Below are 19039 nucleotides of genomic sequence, written 5' to 3'. Positions count from 1 at the left end.
GAGGTTCAAACCAAAGCATCCAACACTGAGGTTCGCAGCTCAGTGGCATTTTGCTCATGCCATTTATAAGCAGCGAGGATTGTTGATTAAGGTAATGTTGGCTAACTTCCAAGCAGATGAAAGATGATCTCTGGCAAATGATAGTGAACATAGCAGAATGTTTGTGAAGTACAACATGTTTTCTTTTTATTAAATCTGTCAGCAAAGTGACAGGTACTTTTGCAAGTATATTTATAGTTCTTGCATATGAATGTCACTGAAAAAAGGTTGCTTGTAATATTTTTGAAGTAAAAGACCAGGGTGATCGGGGTGTGTGTGTGTGTGTGTGTGTGTGTGTGTGTGTGTGTGTGTGTGTGTGTGTGTGTGTGTGTGTGTGTGTGTGTGTGTGTGTGTGTGTGTGTGTGTGTGTGTGTGTCGATATAATATACAAATAAGACTGATGTTGGCTTAGTGGTAAGGGTGGCTGACTTGGAATCCTCATGTCCTGAGCCCTGTTGGCTGCTGAATTAACACCAGGGAGGTTGACTCAGCCTGTTATCCTCCTGAGTACCAGTGTACTGGTAAAAGGGGCACAGCATCAGTGGCACAGCTGTGTTCCAAGAAACGGACGGAGTGGCGACCCGTCCAGGATTGTGCCAAAATAGCCAAGGAAAAACTGCTTTGGCAGTTTCCATGCTCTGTTCAAGAGTATGGGCCACAACAGTATGTATGTATGTATGTATGTATATACATTAGGGTGGTCCAAAAAAGTCGAAAAAAATAGAATGTTGCTCCACAAGCTTAAAATTATTCTAATATGATCCAATAACGCGCATAATTTTTTTTTTATCTTGATCAGAGGTGATTTAGAGGTCACTCCATATGACGACTTTTAGTCTCATGACTTGAATAAATTAGGGTATGGTCAGGTACGATTACGGGTACTTCTGGATGTCCGAGGTGGAAATGGAGTGCATTTTCGAACTCTATGGGGTCGATTTACTCTAAGAAATGACTGCACCGACATTGAATTCACTACCATTTCGAAAATATGACCGAAAACAAGATTTATCATTTTGGGAGTTGAGTAACTAATCCTACTCATTTCGATATTTTCTAATCTATAATTAATTTGTCGTCTGTCTAAACATTTCTTAGATTAAATCGACCCCACTGAGTTTGAAAATGCAGTCCATTTTCACCTAGGAAGTTCAGAAGTGTACAGATTCGCATCTTACCATACCCTAATTTAATATAACTAGTGCGGGCTCGTAGGTGCGTGCCCGTACGTGCATGCCCGTACGTGCAGCTTCGTTCCTTCACTCTCGTAAACGACAACTTGATTGGGGCATTATTTCAATTAGATCGGACCAACCGTATCATAAATGGCCATAACTTGGGAAACACCTGGGAAACATACTCAGGTCCCCGGCGTCAATTGTGACGTCATATCAAACGAAGAAGAAGAAGAATTGTGACGCCCCCCCCTCTCTCGCTCCCACCCCCTCTTGCCCCCCTCTCCCACCTAGTCTCGCCCTTCCTCTCTTCCCCCTTCTCTCTCGCCCCTCTCTCTCGCCCCCACACTCACCCCCTCTCCCGTCCTCCTCTCTCGCCACCTCCTCTCTCCCCCTCTCTTGAATTGTGACGCCTCCTCTCTCCCCCTCTCTCCCTCTACTCTCTCCCTCTACTCTCTCCCTCTACTCTCTCCCTCTACTCTCTCCCTCTACTCTCTCCCTCTACTCTCTCCCTCCCCTCTCTCCCTCCCCTCTCTCCCTCCCCTCTCTCCCTCCCCTCTCTCGCCCCCTCTCTCGCCCCCTCCCTTGCCCCCTCCCTTGCCCCCCTCCCTTGCCCCTCTCTCCCCCCTTTCTCGCCCTTCTCTCCCCCCTCCTCTCTCGCCCCTCTGTCAGTAAATGTATTCACAAATGACTACCAAGCACAACAATTAAATCAAACCTTGGGAAAAACAGCTTTCAACCCCTTGGGAAACAGCTGTTTCCCTTGGGAAAATTGAAACCTTTGGATTAATCAATAATTAAATAAATTAAAAAATTCATAAAAAAGAATAAATAAATAAATAAACATTAATTGTGACGTCATTCCTGATGTCATAGCACCGTGTCCTGTCATTGGTTGACAGATAAATGGCGTAACTTTGGAACCGCTCATCCTATTGATATCAAACCTTGAAAAGGCACATCCGCGGGGCCCCGGCAATATTCCTGGCAAGTTTCAATCAGATCGGACCGGCGGTCGTCGAGAAACAGCAGTCGCAGACAGACAGACACACACACACACACACACACACACACACACACACACACACACACACACACACACACACACACACACACACACACACACACACACACACACACACACACACATTGCTGGAATTATAGATAGACAAGTGCGGGCCCGTAGGTGCGTGCCAGTATGTGCAGCTTTGTTCCTTCGCTCTCGTAAACGACGACTGGATTGGGGCATTGTTTCAATAAGATCGGATCAACTGTATCATAAATGGCCATAACTTGGGAAACACCTGGGAAACATACTCAGGTCACCAGCGTCAACTGTGATGTCATATCAAACAAAGAAGAAGAAGAATTGTGATGCCCCCTCTCTCTCGCCCCTCTCTCTCGCCCCTCTCTTGCCCCCCGCCCTCTCTCCCCCGCCCCTCTCTCTCCCCCCTCTCTTGCCCCCCACCCTCTCCCCCCTAGTCTCGCCCCTCCTCTCTCCCCCCTCCTCTCTCACTCCTCTCTCTTGCCCCCCTCTCTCCACCCCTCTTTCGTCCCCTCTCTCCTCCCTCCTCTCCCCCTCCTCTCTCCCCCTCCTCTCTCCCCCTCCTCTCTCCCCCTCCTCTCTCCCCCTCCTCTCTCCCCCCTCCTCTCTCCCCCTCCTCTCTCGCCCCTCTCTCTCACCCCCACTGAATGAAGAACGATATCAAACCTTGAAAAGGCACATACTCTCGGATGCAGAACGATATCAAACCTTGGAAAGGCACATACTCAGGTCCCCAGTGTCTATTGTGACATCATACCAAACGAAGAAGAAGAAGAATTGACGTCAATCGTGCAAAAAAAACAAATAAACATTAATTGTGACGTCATTAGTGATCTCATAGCACCATGTCTTGTCATTGGTTGACAGATAAATGGCCGTAACTTGGGAACCGCTTGTCCGATTAATATCAACTCTTGAAAAGGCACATACTCAGGTCCCCAGCGTTGATTGTGACGTCATACCAAACGAAGAAGAAGAAGAAATGTGACGTCAATCGTGCAAAAAATAAATAATTAAACATTAATTGTGACATCATTCGTGATGTCATAGCACCGTGTCCTGTCATTGGTTGACAGATAAATTGCCGTAACTTGGGAACCACTCGTCCGATTGACATCAAACCTCGAAAAGGCACATCCGCGGGGCCTCGGCAATGTTCCTGGCAAGTTTCAATCCGATCGGACCAGCGGTCGTCGAGAAACTGCGGTCGCAGACAGACAGACAGACAGACAGACAGACACACACAGATTGCTGGAATTATAGATCGTTAATAACTAAATAAATAACGAACATATTTTTTTGTGAATCATTGAATCTAAAACACTGGATGTTGGGCCGGCTAGAAATAAGTTCAGGTGGGAGTGGAGACAGCAATAGAGGCGGAGATGATAGTGGTATTTGGTAAATGAGACAAAATATTCTAATAGTTTGTAATTCCATTGATTGAAAAATTACGGTATGGTGAGATGCGAATCCGTACACTTCTGAACTTCGTAGGTGAAAATGGACTGCATTTTCGAACTCAGTGGGGTCGATTTACTCTAAAAAAAGGTTTAGATGGACGACAAAATAATTATAGATTAGAAAATATCGAAATGAGTAGGATTAGTTACTCAACTGCAGTAATGATAAATCTTGTTTTAGGTCATATTTTCGAAATGGTAGTGAATTCAATGTCGGTGCAGTCATTTCTTAGAGTAACTTGACCCCATAGAGTTCGAAAATGCACTCCATTTCCACCTCGGACATTCAGAAGTACCCGTAATCGTACCTGACCATACCCTAATTTAACACTCATGAAACTAAAAGTCGTCATCTGGAGCGACCTCTAAATCACCTCCGATCAACTTACATCTTTTTATGCGCGTTATTGAATCATAGTGGAATAATTTAAGGCTTGTGGAGACAACATCTGAATGTTTTTTTTTTTGCTGTTTTTGGACCACCCTAATATACATATGTTACTGTCTGCGCATGGGCCGTCTGCATATACATGGCAAGTTTCACGAAGATCCGATGAAAACTGGGTTGTGAAACAAAAAATGTCAAAAAATATGAATGACGTCATAAAAATTGATATGACGTCATAGTGATGTATGATATGTGCGGTAATTCATCTCTGCTCATGCCCTGTTCAATTCCCGCAAACAGAATTCAAAAAGTTTGCTTAGTTTCGGAGACAATTTTTTCGGCGATTTCCATTTGCGGAGACATTTTGATGTCATAACTTTTTTTTCTAGGAGGAATTTTCAAAATCGGAGATGGTTACTGTCTGCGCAGGGTATTTTTACATATATATGCCAAGTTTCAGGAAGTTTCGATGAAAACTGTAGGCTGTGAAACAAAAAAGTCCACAAGAATAAGATGAAGAACAACAACGTGAGTCAAACTTAGAGATCCTCCACGAGGATCTAAAAATCTGTGATTAAGTACATTCATAAGCCTCTACAAAGTTGCTTTTATTCTCGTTTGAGTGTTTTCAAACTACCAAGGCTGATAAAGACGCCAGAATAGATCGCTAAAGTAGAAATCGGGAGATTATTGAAATGCCAAATTGTACTTCTTCTTCTTTGCTTTTTTCACCAGCTGAGCACAATAAAGGCTGAAGCTATTACAATGATTCTAATTTCTAATGCGAGGAAGTGACATTGTCTCTGGCCATTACGCTTTGTTTAATTCACCATGTAAGTTTTGAGGGGGCATGCATCATCCAAGTCATATGCGCCATATCAAATGGTCATGTAAGTTGTCGTGAAGTTTCAATTTCCTTTTGTTGAACGATTTTCGATGTACGCTCTTAACACGAGAACTGACACTTTATAATGCCTAGTATTGGCTTAATGGTTAGGGTGATGGGTTTGAGATCCTCAGGTCCTAAGTTCAAATCCTGCTCTGCCATTGAATTAGTACCATTTGGGGTTGATTCAGCCTGTCATCCTTCTGAGGTTGGCAAAATGAGTACCAGCTTGCTGGGGTGATTGAGCCATTCGAGTATCCTGCGTCGGAGTGATGACCTGTCCAGGGTTGTACCCAATAGCCCAGGAGATTGCTTTATTATTTTTTGGAAACAATATGTCTGCCAAATCACGTGACCGATGACATTATCAATTTTTTTTCTGTGGACCATTTTATCCCTAGATGACCCTCAAAATTTTTCATACTGATCAGATGTTGCATTCTACATATCCAATTATGATGTCATAACAAAGGCACCTTTGACGTCAAAAAAATCACTTATTCCCCATGGGACAAGAGCCAAGCTTCAATCGATAGTGAAAATTGTGTCAATCTGCCAAGTGGTTGCAGAGAAAAGGGAATAACAAAATACAGACACGTACTTACATACGTTCAACGTACGCGACCGATTGCTTAACCCTGCCCTTCACTTCGCGAGCGCGGGAGAATAACAAAGTATATGAAACATTAAACATTTTATTATTAAAAAAAAAACTACAATCGCATCGACATTTTTGCATATGTGGTAATCCACCTAGTGGACTGAACCAAAATCAGGATTGAGGGGGGAGACGTAGAATGTACCGTAAGCTAAATTGAATAACATACATGAATTTATTTCACACCAGAATAACAAAGTATATAAAACATGAAGCATTTTACTTTTTTTTTTTAATTGCAGAAACAAGAAAAGAAACATTAAAAAAACTGTAAAAACATAGAGAGATGAAAACTCAAAAAACAAACAAACAAGGTAGGAATGACACCATATTACGATGCCACAATACGACATTACAATCCTCTTATGGATTAGCATCACGACATCTTTCGATATTGTTCCACCACAATCCCACAACAAAAGTTTAAATGTCAAAAGATGACGTTTTATTTTGGCATCCTAAACGTTTGACATTTTATTGTGGCATCATAATGTGGTGTCATTCTTATCTTGTTTGGTTGTTTTTTGAGTTTTCATCCCTCTGTTTTTACATTTTTAAAAAATGTTGTTTTTTCTTGTGCACAATATATTAGTAAGAAGACGGGACGCCCAGTTTTACTTCTGTTCGAGGGACGGCACATACATTAATGCCTCACCCTGCTTGTGAAACACCAGGATGACAGTTTACAGATGAGTTGGGATTTATACCCACTCGAAACAGCTCAGAGGCGAGTGTGCATACCTCTACACCATTCTGCCAGCCAGGAGAATGATTAAAAAGTGTGACTTTTCCCAGAAAACCCTTTGCATATATACGCTCGCCACACTTTAGTGTTAGTTTTGCGGAGCGAGCATTCCAAACTATGTTGACACTTATTCGAAAAACGATTAAGAATAATTAAAGGGACTTAATATTTATCTTGAATTTCCAATATATGTACCCCTCCCACTCTTATGCCTCTTCCCCCATGGACCTTTGCTTTTGTGATCTGTATTTGGGAATGACCAGGTAGATTATGAAGTTGAGATACACTAATTTGGCTTTTATCTTTACAGATAGCATCTCAGCACATTCTTGACCTGTGCTTTGATTTGAATCTTTACACTCTGAAGATGTCATAACACTATTAGAAGGAGAAATGGGGGGGAAAATAATTTTCATATCAACAATCTGATCCATACAATTTTTCCAGAAGTTTTCCTTCTACATACAGTATATTTAATCGATTTTCATTTATTTATGTAAAGCAAGTTTTTCATGTACATTCCGTGGCACAGCGATAGCCAATCAATCTCCAAGGAACGACGCAGAGATTCGTCACATCTAAAATGTCGTGCTTTTGCTTTCGTGGAGCCAGGACCGTGCAGTCCTTCATATGAAAGCCTTCCGTTCAGTCTTCTGAAGAAGTTGAAAGTTTTTTTATGAAGTGAAATCTTCTTAAGTTTCAATTTCTGCATACCAGTAATACCCACTCCCCCTGAGAGTGAGGATTTGTTTGCAGAATTGGGATAGTTTTCCCACCCTCAATAGCCCTTCCCTCTGGAGGGGTCATTAGTTCAACCATGTTTGCACTATTCCATCTGTACAGGCGAACATCGCAAGTCGTCTCTCCACATACATGGCCAAAAGGATGTGGACACTCCTTCTAATTAGTAGATTCGGCTATTACAGCCACACCCATTGCTGACAGGTGTATAAAATCAAGGACATGGCCATACAATCTCCAAAGACAAACATTGGAAATGGGCCTCACTGAAGAGCTTAGTGACTTTCAATGTGGCATCGTCATAGGATGCCACCTTTCCAACAAATCAGTTCGTCAAGTTTCTGCCCTGCTAGAGCTGCCCCAGTCAACTGTAAGTGCTGTTATCGTGAAGTGGAAACGTCTAGGAGCAACAACAGCTCAGCCGCGAAGTGGTAGGCCACACGCGCTCAGAGAACGGGACCGCCGAGTGCTGAAGCACGATAAAAAAAAATCATCTGTCGTCGGTTGCAACACTCACTACCATTTTCCAAACTGCCTCTGGAAGTAACATCAGCACAATCACTGTGCGTCGAGAGCGTCATGAAATGGGTTTACATGGCTGAGGAGCCACACACAAACCTAAGATCACCATGTGCAATGCCAAGCGTAGGCTGGAGTGATGTAAAGGTAACCGCCATTGGACTCTGGAGCAGTGGAAATGTGTTCTCTGGAGTGATGAATCACACTTCACCATCTGTCCGTCTGACGGACGAATCTGGGTTTGGCGGATGCCAGGAGGACACTACCTGCCCGAATGCATAGTGCCAACAGTAGATTGGTGGAGGAGGAATAATGGTCTGGGGCTGTTTTTCATGGTTCGAGTTAGGACCCTTAGTTCCAGTGAAGGTAAATCTTAACGCTACAGCATACAATGACGTTCTGGACGATTTTGTGCTTCCAACTTTGTGGCAACAGTTTGGGGAAGGCCCTTTCCTGTTTCAGTGTAACAATGCTCCCATGCATAAAGTGAGGTCCATACAGAAATGGTTTGTCTAGATTGGTGTGGAAGAACTTGACTGGTGTGCACAGAGCCCTGACCTCAACTCCATCAAACACCTTTTGGATGAATTGGAACGCTGACTGTGAGGCAGACCTAATCACCCAACATCAGTGCCCAACCTCACTAAAGCTCTTGTGGCTGAATGGAAGCAAATCACCGCAGTAATGTTCCAACATCTTGTGGAACGCCTTCCCAGAAGAGTGGAGGCTGTTATAGCAGCAAAGGGGGGGGGCAACTCCATATTAATGAACATGATTTTGGAATGAGATGTTGGACGAGCAGGTGTCCACATACTTTTGGCCATGTAGCGTATTTGTGTTCTCAGATTACTGATCAAGAAATGAAACTCATTTGGGAAATATAAGCTGCTGATATATTTTCGAATCGGTAGCAGCAGCAAAGTAAATGCACCATTACAAAAATTTCAAAAAGCCAGTTGAATTCCTACCCGATCATCAATCTTGTTAAAGTTCAGTTTTTAAATGGGGTACGCGTGCAACACAAGGGCTGTGAAGATATACTGCACTGTTTGTTTTTCTCACCATGGATTTACAACATTGAGTGCCCCCATGGTTTCTGTATTCGCTTGTTGTGTTGCTTCTGGCAGTAACGGCAACCAAATTAATCTTTGAATTATGAGGGGCTCCGGACAGCTTCGGTGAATATAGTGTCGGAGCGGGAATTGCTGTTCGAAGTCGTGAGCAGAATTAAATAGATTCGAGTTGAAAAAAACATCAACATTGCTAATCTTTTGGTAAGCAGAGAAAAGTGAGGTAAAATGATAATTTGCAGTTATCATCTGGTTCATTGTATGGCCTATAGTATATCCCTATGTTGCTTTATTATCATTTTTAATGTGTTTTACCATTAATCAACCTCTCAGCTTCATTGAACGTGGAATTAGCATCCAATTTCATTGATTTATGTTTGATTAACTATTGGAATTGATTAGTTCCTTGCACAAAGATGAATCACTTTTATTGGTTAATTAACTTTTGCTGATTGATTTTGAAGCTTTCTTTGAACAGAGACCATGACAATTTTTGCTGATGCTGTCTGTATTGTGTGTGAACTTGAGGAAGTGATGCTACAGTATATTCCACTTTTTAAGTCAACAGTTTTTCGCAAACCATGTGATTGAATGTAGAGTAAAACCTTAGTTTTGTGATTATAGTAATTCCCCACTTAATGCTGATTTGGTTAACATTGTTTCGGTATAACGTTGCTGATACAATAGGGAACATATATTATTTTGTCGTCACAGTGTTCGTTATTACATCATTTGCCATCAAGCCATAGCGAAATATTTTGTGTCGCATAGATGCGGAGGCGTATGTAGACTGAACACACCATTTTGATTTTGTTTGAAGCGTGATTCAATTCCTTATAAAGATGAGTCAAAATGTGCAATTAGTGATGGTAATGTGTCTGGTCATAAGAAAACAAGAAACATACTTAATTTAGAAATTAAATCAAAGGTTTTAAAGCATTTTGACGACAGAGAACGAAAGGTTGATATTGGGAGAGCACTTGGGCTTTCCCATTACCTCAAACACTTGCCCCTCAACCCTACCCTACCTTGACAAACAACCTCCTCACCCATTACTGGTGAGTGTTATCTTAAATTTATATTTCTTTTATATTTAGAAATCCATTTTATTTCAAAAAGTTATTTCATTCAGGAATGTACGACGACCATACTATACATCTAGAGTATTTCAGCATTCATGTTTTTGTTGTTTTTTTTCTGATGAGGAATGTTCAAAATAACCTAACTCCAGTTTATACATTAATTATTATTAGCAGGAACCCATGGAAATGCCGTGTAATGTCCAGTGTCATGTGACACCCAATTTCAATCATAATGCTGTGTAGCACAATACCAAATATTTCAAATTGACACAAGTTCTGTTTTTGAACCTGTAACTTCCTCATGCTAGAACTTCATGGTAGATGACGTTGTGTGTGACCATTTTGCCTTGGGTCTCGGTGTCAAGAATTTTGACTAGAACATCTGTAAGAGCCCTTCCTCAAGAAAATGCCACATACAGTTGGCCATGGATGAAGACTGGCTGAGGTAAGTAAATGCCAACCTTGTCAAATGTCTGGCCTTGTGCCTTGTTGATTGTCATCGAGCAAGCTAAGCGTAGAGAAAACTGGATTCTTTGTAAAGTGAATGGCAAGCTGATGGCGCTTGGGCGAGCTTTACTGGATATATGAGAACTTGATTTTCAGAATTCGGCTCAGAAGTCAGTTTCGCTTTAACACAGTTTTGGTGCAGATTGATGACCTCTAATCTGGTACTATACCATTGCATAGTCCCTCTTGCAGGGCAAGGTTGCAAAGCAACATGATGATACAACCAACCTTGAGATTAAGGTGGTGAGTTGGCATTCAGGATGGTGTAAGGAAATTAATGAATTTCATAGGATAGTTCTCTGCCTCCTCAACATTGTCACACTTACCTGAATCTGTGCTGAGTTAAGTGACTGTTTCACCTGGCAACATCTGCATGACTTCTTCATTCATGGCCAGACAGTTGCCGTTTTTAGGAGACAGGATGACATAGGTGAGTCTATCCTCCCTGCTTGTATTCGTGAAAACGTCTTCAATCAGGGAACATCTTGTAGTAGAGTACAAAAGCTAAAAAATAGTTGACGTTGTGACAAAAGCACCAAATTTGGTGGAGTTCTAATTTAGGTCATACCTTTTCATATTAGCTACAGAGCCCTGATAAAAAATGATTTTGAAGCCTGGAACCCTTAACCTCCTAAAAATGTATTGATTTTTACCTAAAACACACTAGTTCATGTGGTAAAACAACCATTTTTACAATACAAGCTTTATTATTTTTAGGAACATTATACACTGCATGCAGCCATATTCCATCACTCTGGATTGTATATTTTAAATATAGCATCATGTTTTGCTGGGATGGTTCCCCTTTAATTTTTAAAAGGGAGCTTTGTGGCTGACATTAATCTGCTGAAAGTTGAGGGTTACATTTTTAAATGATAAATATCTTAGCATCAAAAACAAGATTGTGATGTTTTCACACAATTAATGTGTGAATGTACTTGCTTGTGAATCAAGTATGAAGGCCTCTGTCATGTATGGAATTATTTGTTTTATGTTTTAGGAATATGGTGTGAAATTTGGGGTCAGAAGTGACCTTTAATCCTCATGTAGAAATGTATACTATTAGCATTATTAACCTATCCATTACTAAACTGATTTGGAATTTCTTTTCAGATATGCATGTAACTACCAAGCAAGGAAAGGAAGTAAAGGACAAAGGACATTAGTGCTTTGTGGTGGTGGTGGTATTAGTGGTAGAGGTCATTGTTATAGTCTCCTCCATGTCACATCTATGCCAACTTGTAAAACCAAAGGGACATAACCAGCCAGCTACTTCTGTGCAACAAACAGAATGGGCACTGTGTATTCTGTGCTAGGAAGACCAAAAAGACAAACCCCCTGTTATATCCAGAGAAAGCTACATCTGCCTACATGTCAATTGCACATAACTTGAAAGAATTTGAGAAGTGTGGCCCATTCCCTATGGGAATCAGCCTCAGCAGATTAGATGATGGTGATGGCATTGCTAATACCCTCAAGGCTCACAAAGCTGTTGAGCAGAAAAACTAGTTACCTAAAATTTTCTACATACAAGCTTCAAAAGGGAAAAATTGTCTCTCGAAACACACATTATATGAACCCAGCCCCAAAAAAAACAAGACACAGCCTTGATACTTCTACCATTGTCTTCTACTTCTTCTAAATTGTCAGCAATCAAAGTGCTTCTTTTGTGACAACCAGGAAGTCTCATGCATAAAGCAAGAACCAACAACATTGATGCCCGTGTTAAAGAATGTGCAACAAAACCCCATGATTCCAAGCTCATGGCAAAGTTAGTATTGTCAGATATGCACGCACTAAATGCACAGTTTCATAAAAATTGTCTGGTTGATGTATACAACCGAGCACATAATGCTGACTGCAAGGTGAAGAGTGGTTCTGCCTCTTCCAGTGAAGTATCTGCTGAGGCTGTGGCCTTGGCAGAGTTGGTGGCACATATCAGAGCAGTCAGAAGAAATGCAAGCCCCCATGTTTAAACTCTGATTTAGCCAAAATTTATGATGCTCGACTCCTACAGATGAGTTCCGATTCAGAATCATCATCAAAAGGGAACTCAACCAGGCTCAAAGCAAAACTGTTTGAATTGGTCCCTAATCTGAAAGAAGTTTCTCAGGGAAGAGAAGTGCTGTTGGCTTTTGACAAAGATATTGGGGATGCTTTGAAGTATGTTTATGACAATCGGGATGACTCAGATGCCATGGTCCTGGCCAAAGCAGCAAACGTAGTCCAAAAGAATATGATACAGAAACCGAGCTGTTGAACGATCGGTGCTCCATATATTCCCGAGGTAAAGGCCCGGTCACACCTTGACGTTTTAGCCAGCGATGGCAACGTATTAAAATGTATGTAAAACGCTGGCTTACGTTGAACTTTTGATGTTTTTTTTTAACGATTCGGACGTATTCATAGCGACTTGGTCTTATGTATAACGCATTGGTAACAACACAGAACGTTTCGTTGTGTTATAGATAACGTATACCAACGAATGCTGAACCTGTTGTCGGCCTACACAACCGATGCCCAACGATAGTCTAACTTAGGCATAGCGCGTTGCACGCATCGCCGACGATGTCGTGACGTAGCCTATTAAAAGGCTGACGCACAACGATTCAAATCATAACTGCCGTAGAAATGGAAGTGTCAACATCGTGGTCACACCTTGGCGATCTTGCCAGCGTATGCCGACCTAAGGAAAATGTGTCTAAAACGTTGGGGCACGTTAAATACGGTATGAGTAAGTTTGGTATACGTGAGTACAACGCTAAAGTACGCTATCATACATCGTAGTAAGTAGAGTACGTCAAGAAATTTTAAACATGTTCAAAATTTTACGACGTACTCGGCGTATGACACACGTTCCGCATGCGATGGGGATAAGTTTTACACACGATATGTGGATGCTTACACACGTCCACAAAGGCTACTTATAAGCTACTCATAAGTCGAAACACGTCGCGGTAATGTCTTTTTTACGCGAAACTTATTTCTGACTTATGTTTGACGTTCTTTGAACCAATTCTTTACGTAGTCCCAACACACATCGACTTATGTAGACGTATTCCAATGACGTCTTCCGGTCGACAAAAAAAATAAATGAACGTGTTTCTAGCTTACAACTGCCATATAAAGACGTGTTCCCAGCGATTTTGGGAATTGGTATATAAAAATGCTGCTCATAAAAGGGGAACCCAACTGTGTTTTCGAGTCCTTTTTGAGTCGATGTCCATGTCAGCAGTATCAGTATCAGTATCAGTATTAGTATTAGTAGTAGTTTGTTCATGTTGGCAGTAGTAGGTGAGTGTGAGGGGGAGGGTGTGGGTTATGATGGATCGTCCTTGCGTTTAACGATTTAACGATTTAAATGATAAACTCAACGATTTAAATGGCTGCATCTCCACTATTGAAAGTCGACGCTTGCGCTCAACAATTGGATTTTTTTTACACTCAACGATTTTTAAACGGTACCACTCAGCTAGTTTCATTGTTTACAATGAACGATTTAAATTGCTGTCACTCGACTTTGTTTTTTGACGCTGGCGCTCGGATATTTTAATCGTTTCTATTGAACGTGTTAAATCGCTCAAACCCCACTATTGAAAGTAGACGCTTGCGCTCAACAATTCGATTTTTTTTACACTCAACGACTTTTAAACGGTACCACTCAACTATTTTCATTGTTTACAATGAACGATTTAAATTGCTGTCACTCGCCTTTGTTTTTTGACGCTGGGGTTTGGAAATTTGAAGCGTTTCTTCTGAACGTGTTAAAACGCTCAAACTCGACTATTTTAAATAGACGCTGCCGATGGACAATTGGAATCATAGCCAAGCTCGACATCGAAGTGTGAACATCCTCATCATGCCGAAGAAAAGTTTGAAGAATGCTGCAAATAAGTGTCCTGGCCGTGGCCGTGGACGCTGACGCAAGGACGATCCATTATACCGACGTCTTTCAGCCTATGAGTAACTTAAAAGTAACGTCTGTCGACGTGTGGCAACGATCGCGTAACGTGCCAACAACACGTTAATCATAGGTTAGAAATAAGTTTCGGGTATGCTAAACATTACCTCGGCGTGTCTCAACTTATGATTAACTTACAAGTAGCATGTGTTGACATCTGTCAGCGATCGCAGACCGTGCATACAACTTGTGGCCAGCGTTGCGGAACGTGTGAGTCATACGCCGGCATACGTCGTGAAATTTCAAGCATGAAAAAATTTGAGGACAACCAAAAAGTACAACGTTTAAAGCCAACGTACAACAACGTATGGCAGTGTTTTTCAGCGTGCTCTCAATGTTATCAAAACTTACCCATAACGTATTCAACGTGTGCCAGCGTTTTAGAAAAAAAATTCAAAAATCGGCATAAGTTGGCTAAAACGTCAAGGTGTGACCGGGCCTTAATGACTGTCGTATTATCTTATCTCATTTGTCCCGAGAGGGGTATCAACTAATTGACTCAATTACCATTGCTCGAGGCAGTCTGCTGGTTGCTCTGAGCTGCCATTTCATCAAGCAGTAGTGTTGTAAGTGCTTTCCAAAGTGAAATTTTCGTGATTTCTGAAGGTGTTATATCTAGCTGCTCTGTCATGGTAGTGAGTCAGGACGTGTCAACGTCTGGAGATTGTTTTGTCAATGTCTGTTGTGGTGTTCCGGTGGGTGCTGGCACCTGGAGATTGGCTATCAGTGATCTCGTCAAGAATCAACATCAGGTGTTGTTGCTTTGGTCATGAAATTCTTAATCCTTACTTTATCATGAAATTTCCACCATTTTGAATATTCAATGAGGTCAGCTGATATGAAATCATAATATTTATAATGCTGGATAATCATTTTTCAAGGAAATCTCTAGTTTATTTAGGATAATGTGATGTACAACTTGATATTTTCGACTTGAGTGATTGTGGGACTGTCGTGACTGAGACACCAATTTTTTTTTTTTACAAAATAAGGCTTCAGAATCTTTTTCAAAGTTTGTGCAATTGGGTCTCTGAGAGAAGCAACATATTAGGAGAGGTACTTGCTAGATGATGTTCAACAAAGGACAGATTCAAAAGGCAAGGGTTGATTCAAAAACATTGTGTCCAATGGGGATCGGTGGAGTGCTCGTCACACTCCTCATGTTTCGATTTTCCCGCCAATCACATCACGTGCCTTCTGGTTGAATGGCTTGCATTAGCAGGAACATTTGTCTGGGTTGCAGACGGACGGTTGTTCTGTGCGGATTATGCGGTTTTACCGTGTGAGACGTAATCCCCGGCGATGAGACGTAATCTAGCTTAGCCCACCCCCAGCTTTGGGTATTTATGGGGATGTTGTGATAATTTTCATTCCTCTTGAGAAAAGTTAACGGATGCATGTTGCTTGGCACATGTTGTTATTCAAAACTGTTGTCATTTTTGTTCAATGAAAGGTTAGAGAATTTCCCATGGATTCCGTTGATTATACTCCCAACCGCAAGTCTTTACTTGTATAATATATATATATATATATATATATATATATATATATATATATATATATATATATATATATATATATATATATATATATATATAATTGAAACATGTGGAATGTGACGATCACTCCCCCGATTTTCATTGGGCATAGTCCAACACCAAAGTCTCACCTCCAACCCAGAGGCCTCGGCCTGGCGACTCTGTCAAACAGACAAAGATGACATGGTCAATATCAGTTGAACACCAAATATATCCGCCTATCCGGATTTTGGGATTTCGGGATTATTTGTCCTCATCAAAATGGCATACCGATAAATATCTAACCAATAATGACCACATTTGTCGTAAAAACATCAGACGCACCTCCTGACTATTATGGTGAGCATCGCTGCAGATTATGTCTCACACGGTAAAACCGCATAATCCGCAAAGAACAACCGTCTGCCACCCAGATGATTGTTCCTGCAAATGCAAACCATTCAACTAGAAGGCACGTGATGTGATTGGCGGGTAAATTGAAACTTGTGGGGTGTGACGAGCACTCCCCTGATCTCCATTGGAATTTGGTAAAACAGTCAAAAGATCAAAGGTCATCGTCACATAAAATCCTCAATTTTCATGCAATTTTCCCATCCCTCTCCCTTCCACAGATCTCCTTAATGTCTCTGTTCCCCACTGTTTTGTCCTTCCCTCTCCCACCCCTCTTGTCTCATGGCCCCCTTGCTGCGCATTGTGTGTTAGCTCTCATACGAGCCTCGACATGAAAACAAAAAAAATGGCATTACTCTAACATCAAGTTTATCCTGGAATCCACACATTACGCAAATAGCTAAGTCTGCCTCAAAGAAATTTGGAGTCCTGTTTAGATGTCGAAGATTCTTCTCCAACTATATATATATATATATATATAATATAGGATTGATTCGTCCTTGTATAGAGTACTTCTCTCACATCTGGGGAGGTTCCAGCTCCTCATACTTACTGGACAGAATTGAATACAAAGTTATTCGACTTGTCAACTCTACCAATGTGACCTCAAAACTCGACCTGCTCAAATTACGCCGCAAAGTAGGCTCTCTTTCTCTTTTCTACAGATATTACTTTGGTTTCTGCTCATAAGAACTTGCTGCTTGTGTTCCTCCACCATTAGCGAGATCAAGGGTGGGCCGTAACGATGTTTGTTTCTTCCCCTCCCCTGCCAACTCTGGAACTCTTTACCTTCTCACGTGTTCCCAAACACTTATGACCTTTCCCTTTTCAAAAAGCAGATTTTTTACTTACTCAAAAACTCTTAGACTATTCTGTCTTTCCTTACTTTTCTATCAATGCAGTTCTTTAATTTAAGGCCTGGCCTCGATGAGGACAATTTAGTCAATGACTGAAGCCTTCAACATAAAAAATAAAAATCATCTATTTCTGGGGCCTATCCCGAAGACTCAATAGCTCAGTGGGCTGTTGCTGCAGAAGCGATGAGGTCCTTGGGTTTGAGTCCTGAGTTGAGTCAGAATTTTTTTCACACAAGCCCCATGCAGGAGTTTATTCCTGTTTATTAAATACACACATGGCACACACATATGTATCATGCAGGAGTTTATTCCTGTTTATTAAATACACACACGGCACACACATATGTATCATGCAGGATCACGAAGGATCCTGACTTGAATCATATGCATTGTAAAGATACTAGTAGACATCAGTGTACTTGAGCATGAATTTCAAGGACAGTCTACACTGGACAAATGCATGGAATACATGGAATTTGAACTTGGATTCTCAGCATCATGAGCCATTAATTCAGGGAGAAACACTTCAGGAGGACAACCTGAATACTTTGTGCCTTTTTACTGTTTGCAGCTTTTTAAAGGTCTATCACTGGTGTTACAAATTAAGTTGTGCTATTTACTTATGACTAGTAGGGGCCCTAGGGGCGGGCCTGTAGGTGCGTAAACGATGACTGGATTGGGGCATTATTTCAATTAGATCGGACCAACCGTATCATAAATTGCCATAACTTGGGAAACACCTGGGAAACATATTCAGGTCCCCAGTGTCAATTGTGACATCATATCAAATGAAGAAGAATTGTGACGCCCCTCTCTCTCGTCCTCCTCACTCCCCCTCCTCACTCCCCCTCCTCTCTCCCCCTCCTCTCTCGCCCCTCTCTTTCGCCCCCACTCTCACCCCCCTCTCTCGCCCCTCCTCTCTCTCCCCCGCTCTTGAATTGTGACGTGCCCTCTCTCTCACCCCCTCTTTCCCCCCTCTCTTGCCCCCTCTCTTGCCCCCTCTCTCCCCCTCTCTCCCCCTCTCTCCCCCTCTCTCACCCCATCTCTCACCCCATCTCTCGCCCCATCTCTCGCCCCATCTCTCGCCCCCTCTCTCGCCCCCTCTCTCGCCCCCTCTCTCGCCCCCCTCTCTCGCCCCCTCTCTCGCCCCCCTCTCTCGCCCCCTCTCTCGCCCCCTCTCTCGCCCCCTCTCTCGCCCCCTCTCTCGCCCCCTCTCTCGCCCCCCTCTCTCGCCCCCTCTCTCTCCCCCTCTCTCTCCCCCATCTCTCTCCCCCTCTCTCTCCCCCTCTCTCTCCCCCTCTCTCACCCCTAGTCTCACCCCTCCTCTATTCCCCCCTCTCTCACCCCTAGTCTCGCCCCTCCTCTCTCCCACCTCCTCTCTCCCCCCTCCTCTCTCCCCCCTCCTCTCTCCCCCTCCTCTCTCCCCTCCTCTCTCCCCTCCTCTCTCCCCACTCTCTCTCCCCCTCCTCTCTCCCCCTCCTCTCTCCCCTCCTCTCTCCCCCTCCTCTCTCCCCACTCTCTCTCCCCACTCTCTCTCCCCACTCTCTCTCCCCCTCTCTCTCCCCCTCTCTCTCGCCCCTCTCTCTCTCTCTCTCTCTCGCCCCCTCTCTCTCCCCCTCTCTTGCCCCCCTCTATCCCCCCTAGTCTCGCCCTTCCTCTCTCACCCCTCCTCTCTCGCCCCCACTCTCATCCCCTCTCTCCCGTCCCCCCTCTCTCGCCCCACTCTCACCCTTCTCTCTCGCCCCCTCTCTCTCCCTCCTCTCTTGCCCCCTCTATCCCCCCTAGTCTCGCCCTTCCTCTCTCCCCCTCCTCTCTCCCCCTCCTCTCTCACCCCCACTCTCATCCCCCCTCTCCCGTCCCCCTCTCTCGCAGATATTGGTCGACAGATAAATGGCCGCAACTTGGGAACTGCTCGTCCGATTAATATCAAACCTCGAAAAGGCACATCCGCGGGTCCCCAGCAATATTCCTGGCA

General features: G+C 42.8%; 1 protein-coding gene across 8 annotated transcripts in view; it reads left to right on the top strand.

The window, feature by feature from the left end:
* Nucleotides 1-19039, top strand: part of SLC38A12 (solute carrier family 38 member 12) — a 180193-nt gene that overhangs the window by 23463 nt on the left and 137691 nt on the right. The window contains exon 6 of one of the 8 annotated variants that reach the window (XM_085856978.1): nt 10177-10256. The exons of the other annotated variants lie outside the window; for them this stretch is intronic. Within the exon in view, the coding sequence (XP_085713104.1) occupies nt 10237-10256 (20 nt within the window). The 5' untranslated portion in view covers nt 10177-10236. The remainder of the gene's footprint in view (nt 1-10176; nt 10257-19039) is intronic. 8 annotated transcript variants of the gene reach the window in all.

The sequence above is a fragment of the Eptatretus burgeri genome, chromosome 15 (genome assembly GCF_056783735.1).
Source record: "Eptatretus burgeri isolate ZD-2024b chromosome 15, Ebu_testis_v1, whole genome shotgun sequence".
NCBI classification, from domain to species: domain Eukaryota; kingdom Metazoa; phylum Chordata; class Myxini; order Myxiniformes; family Myxinidae; genus Eptatretus; species Eptatretus burgeri.
This window is presented reverse-complemented; position numbering and strand designations above follow the sequence as displayed.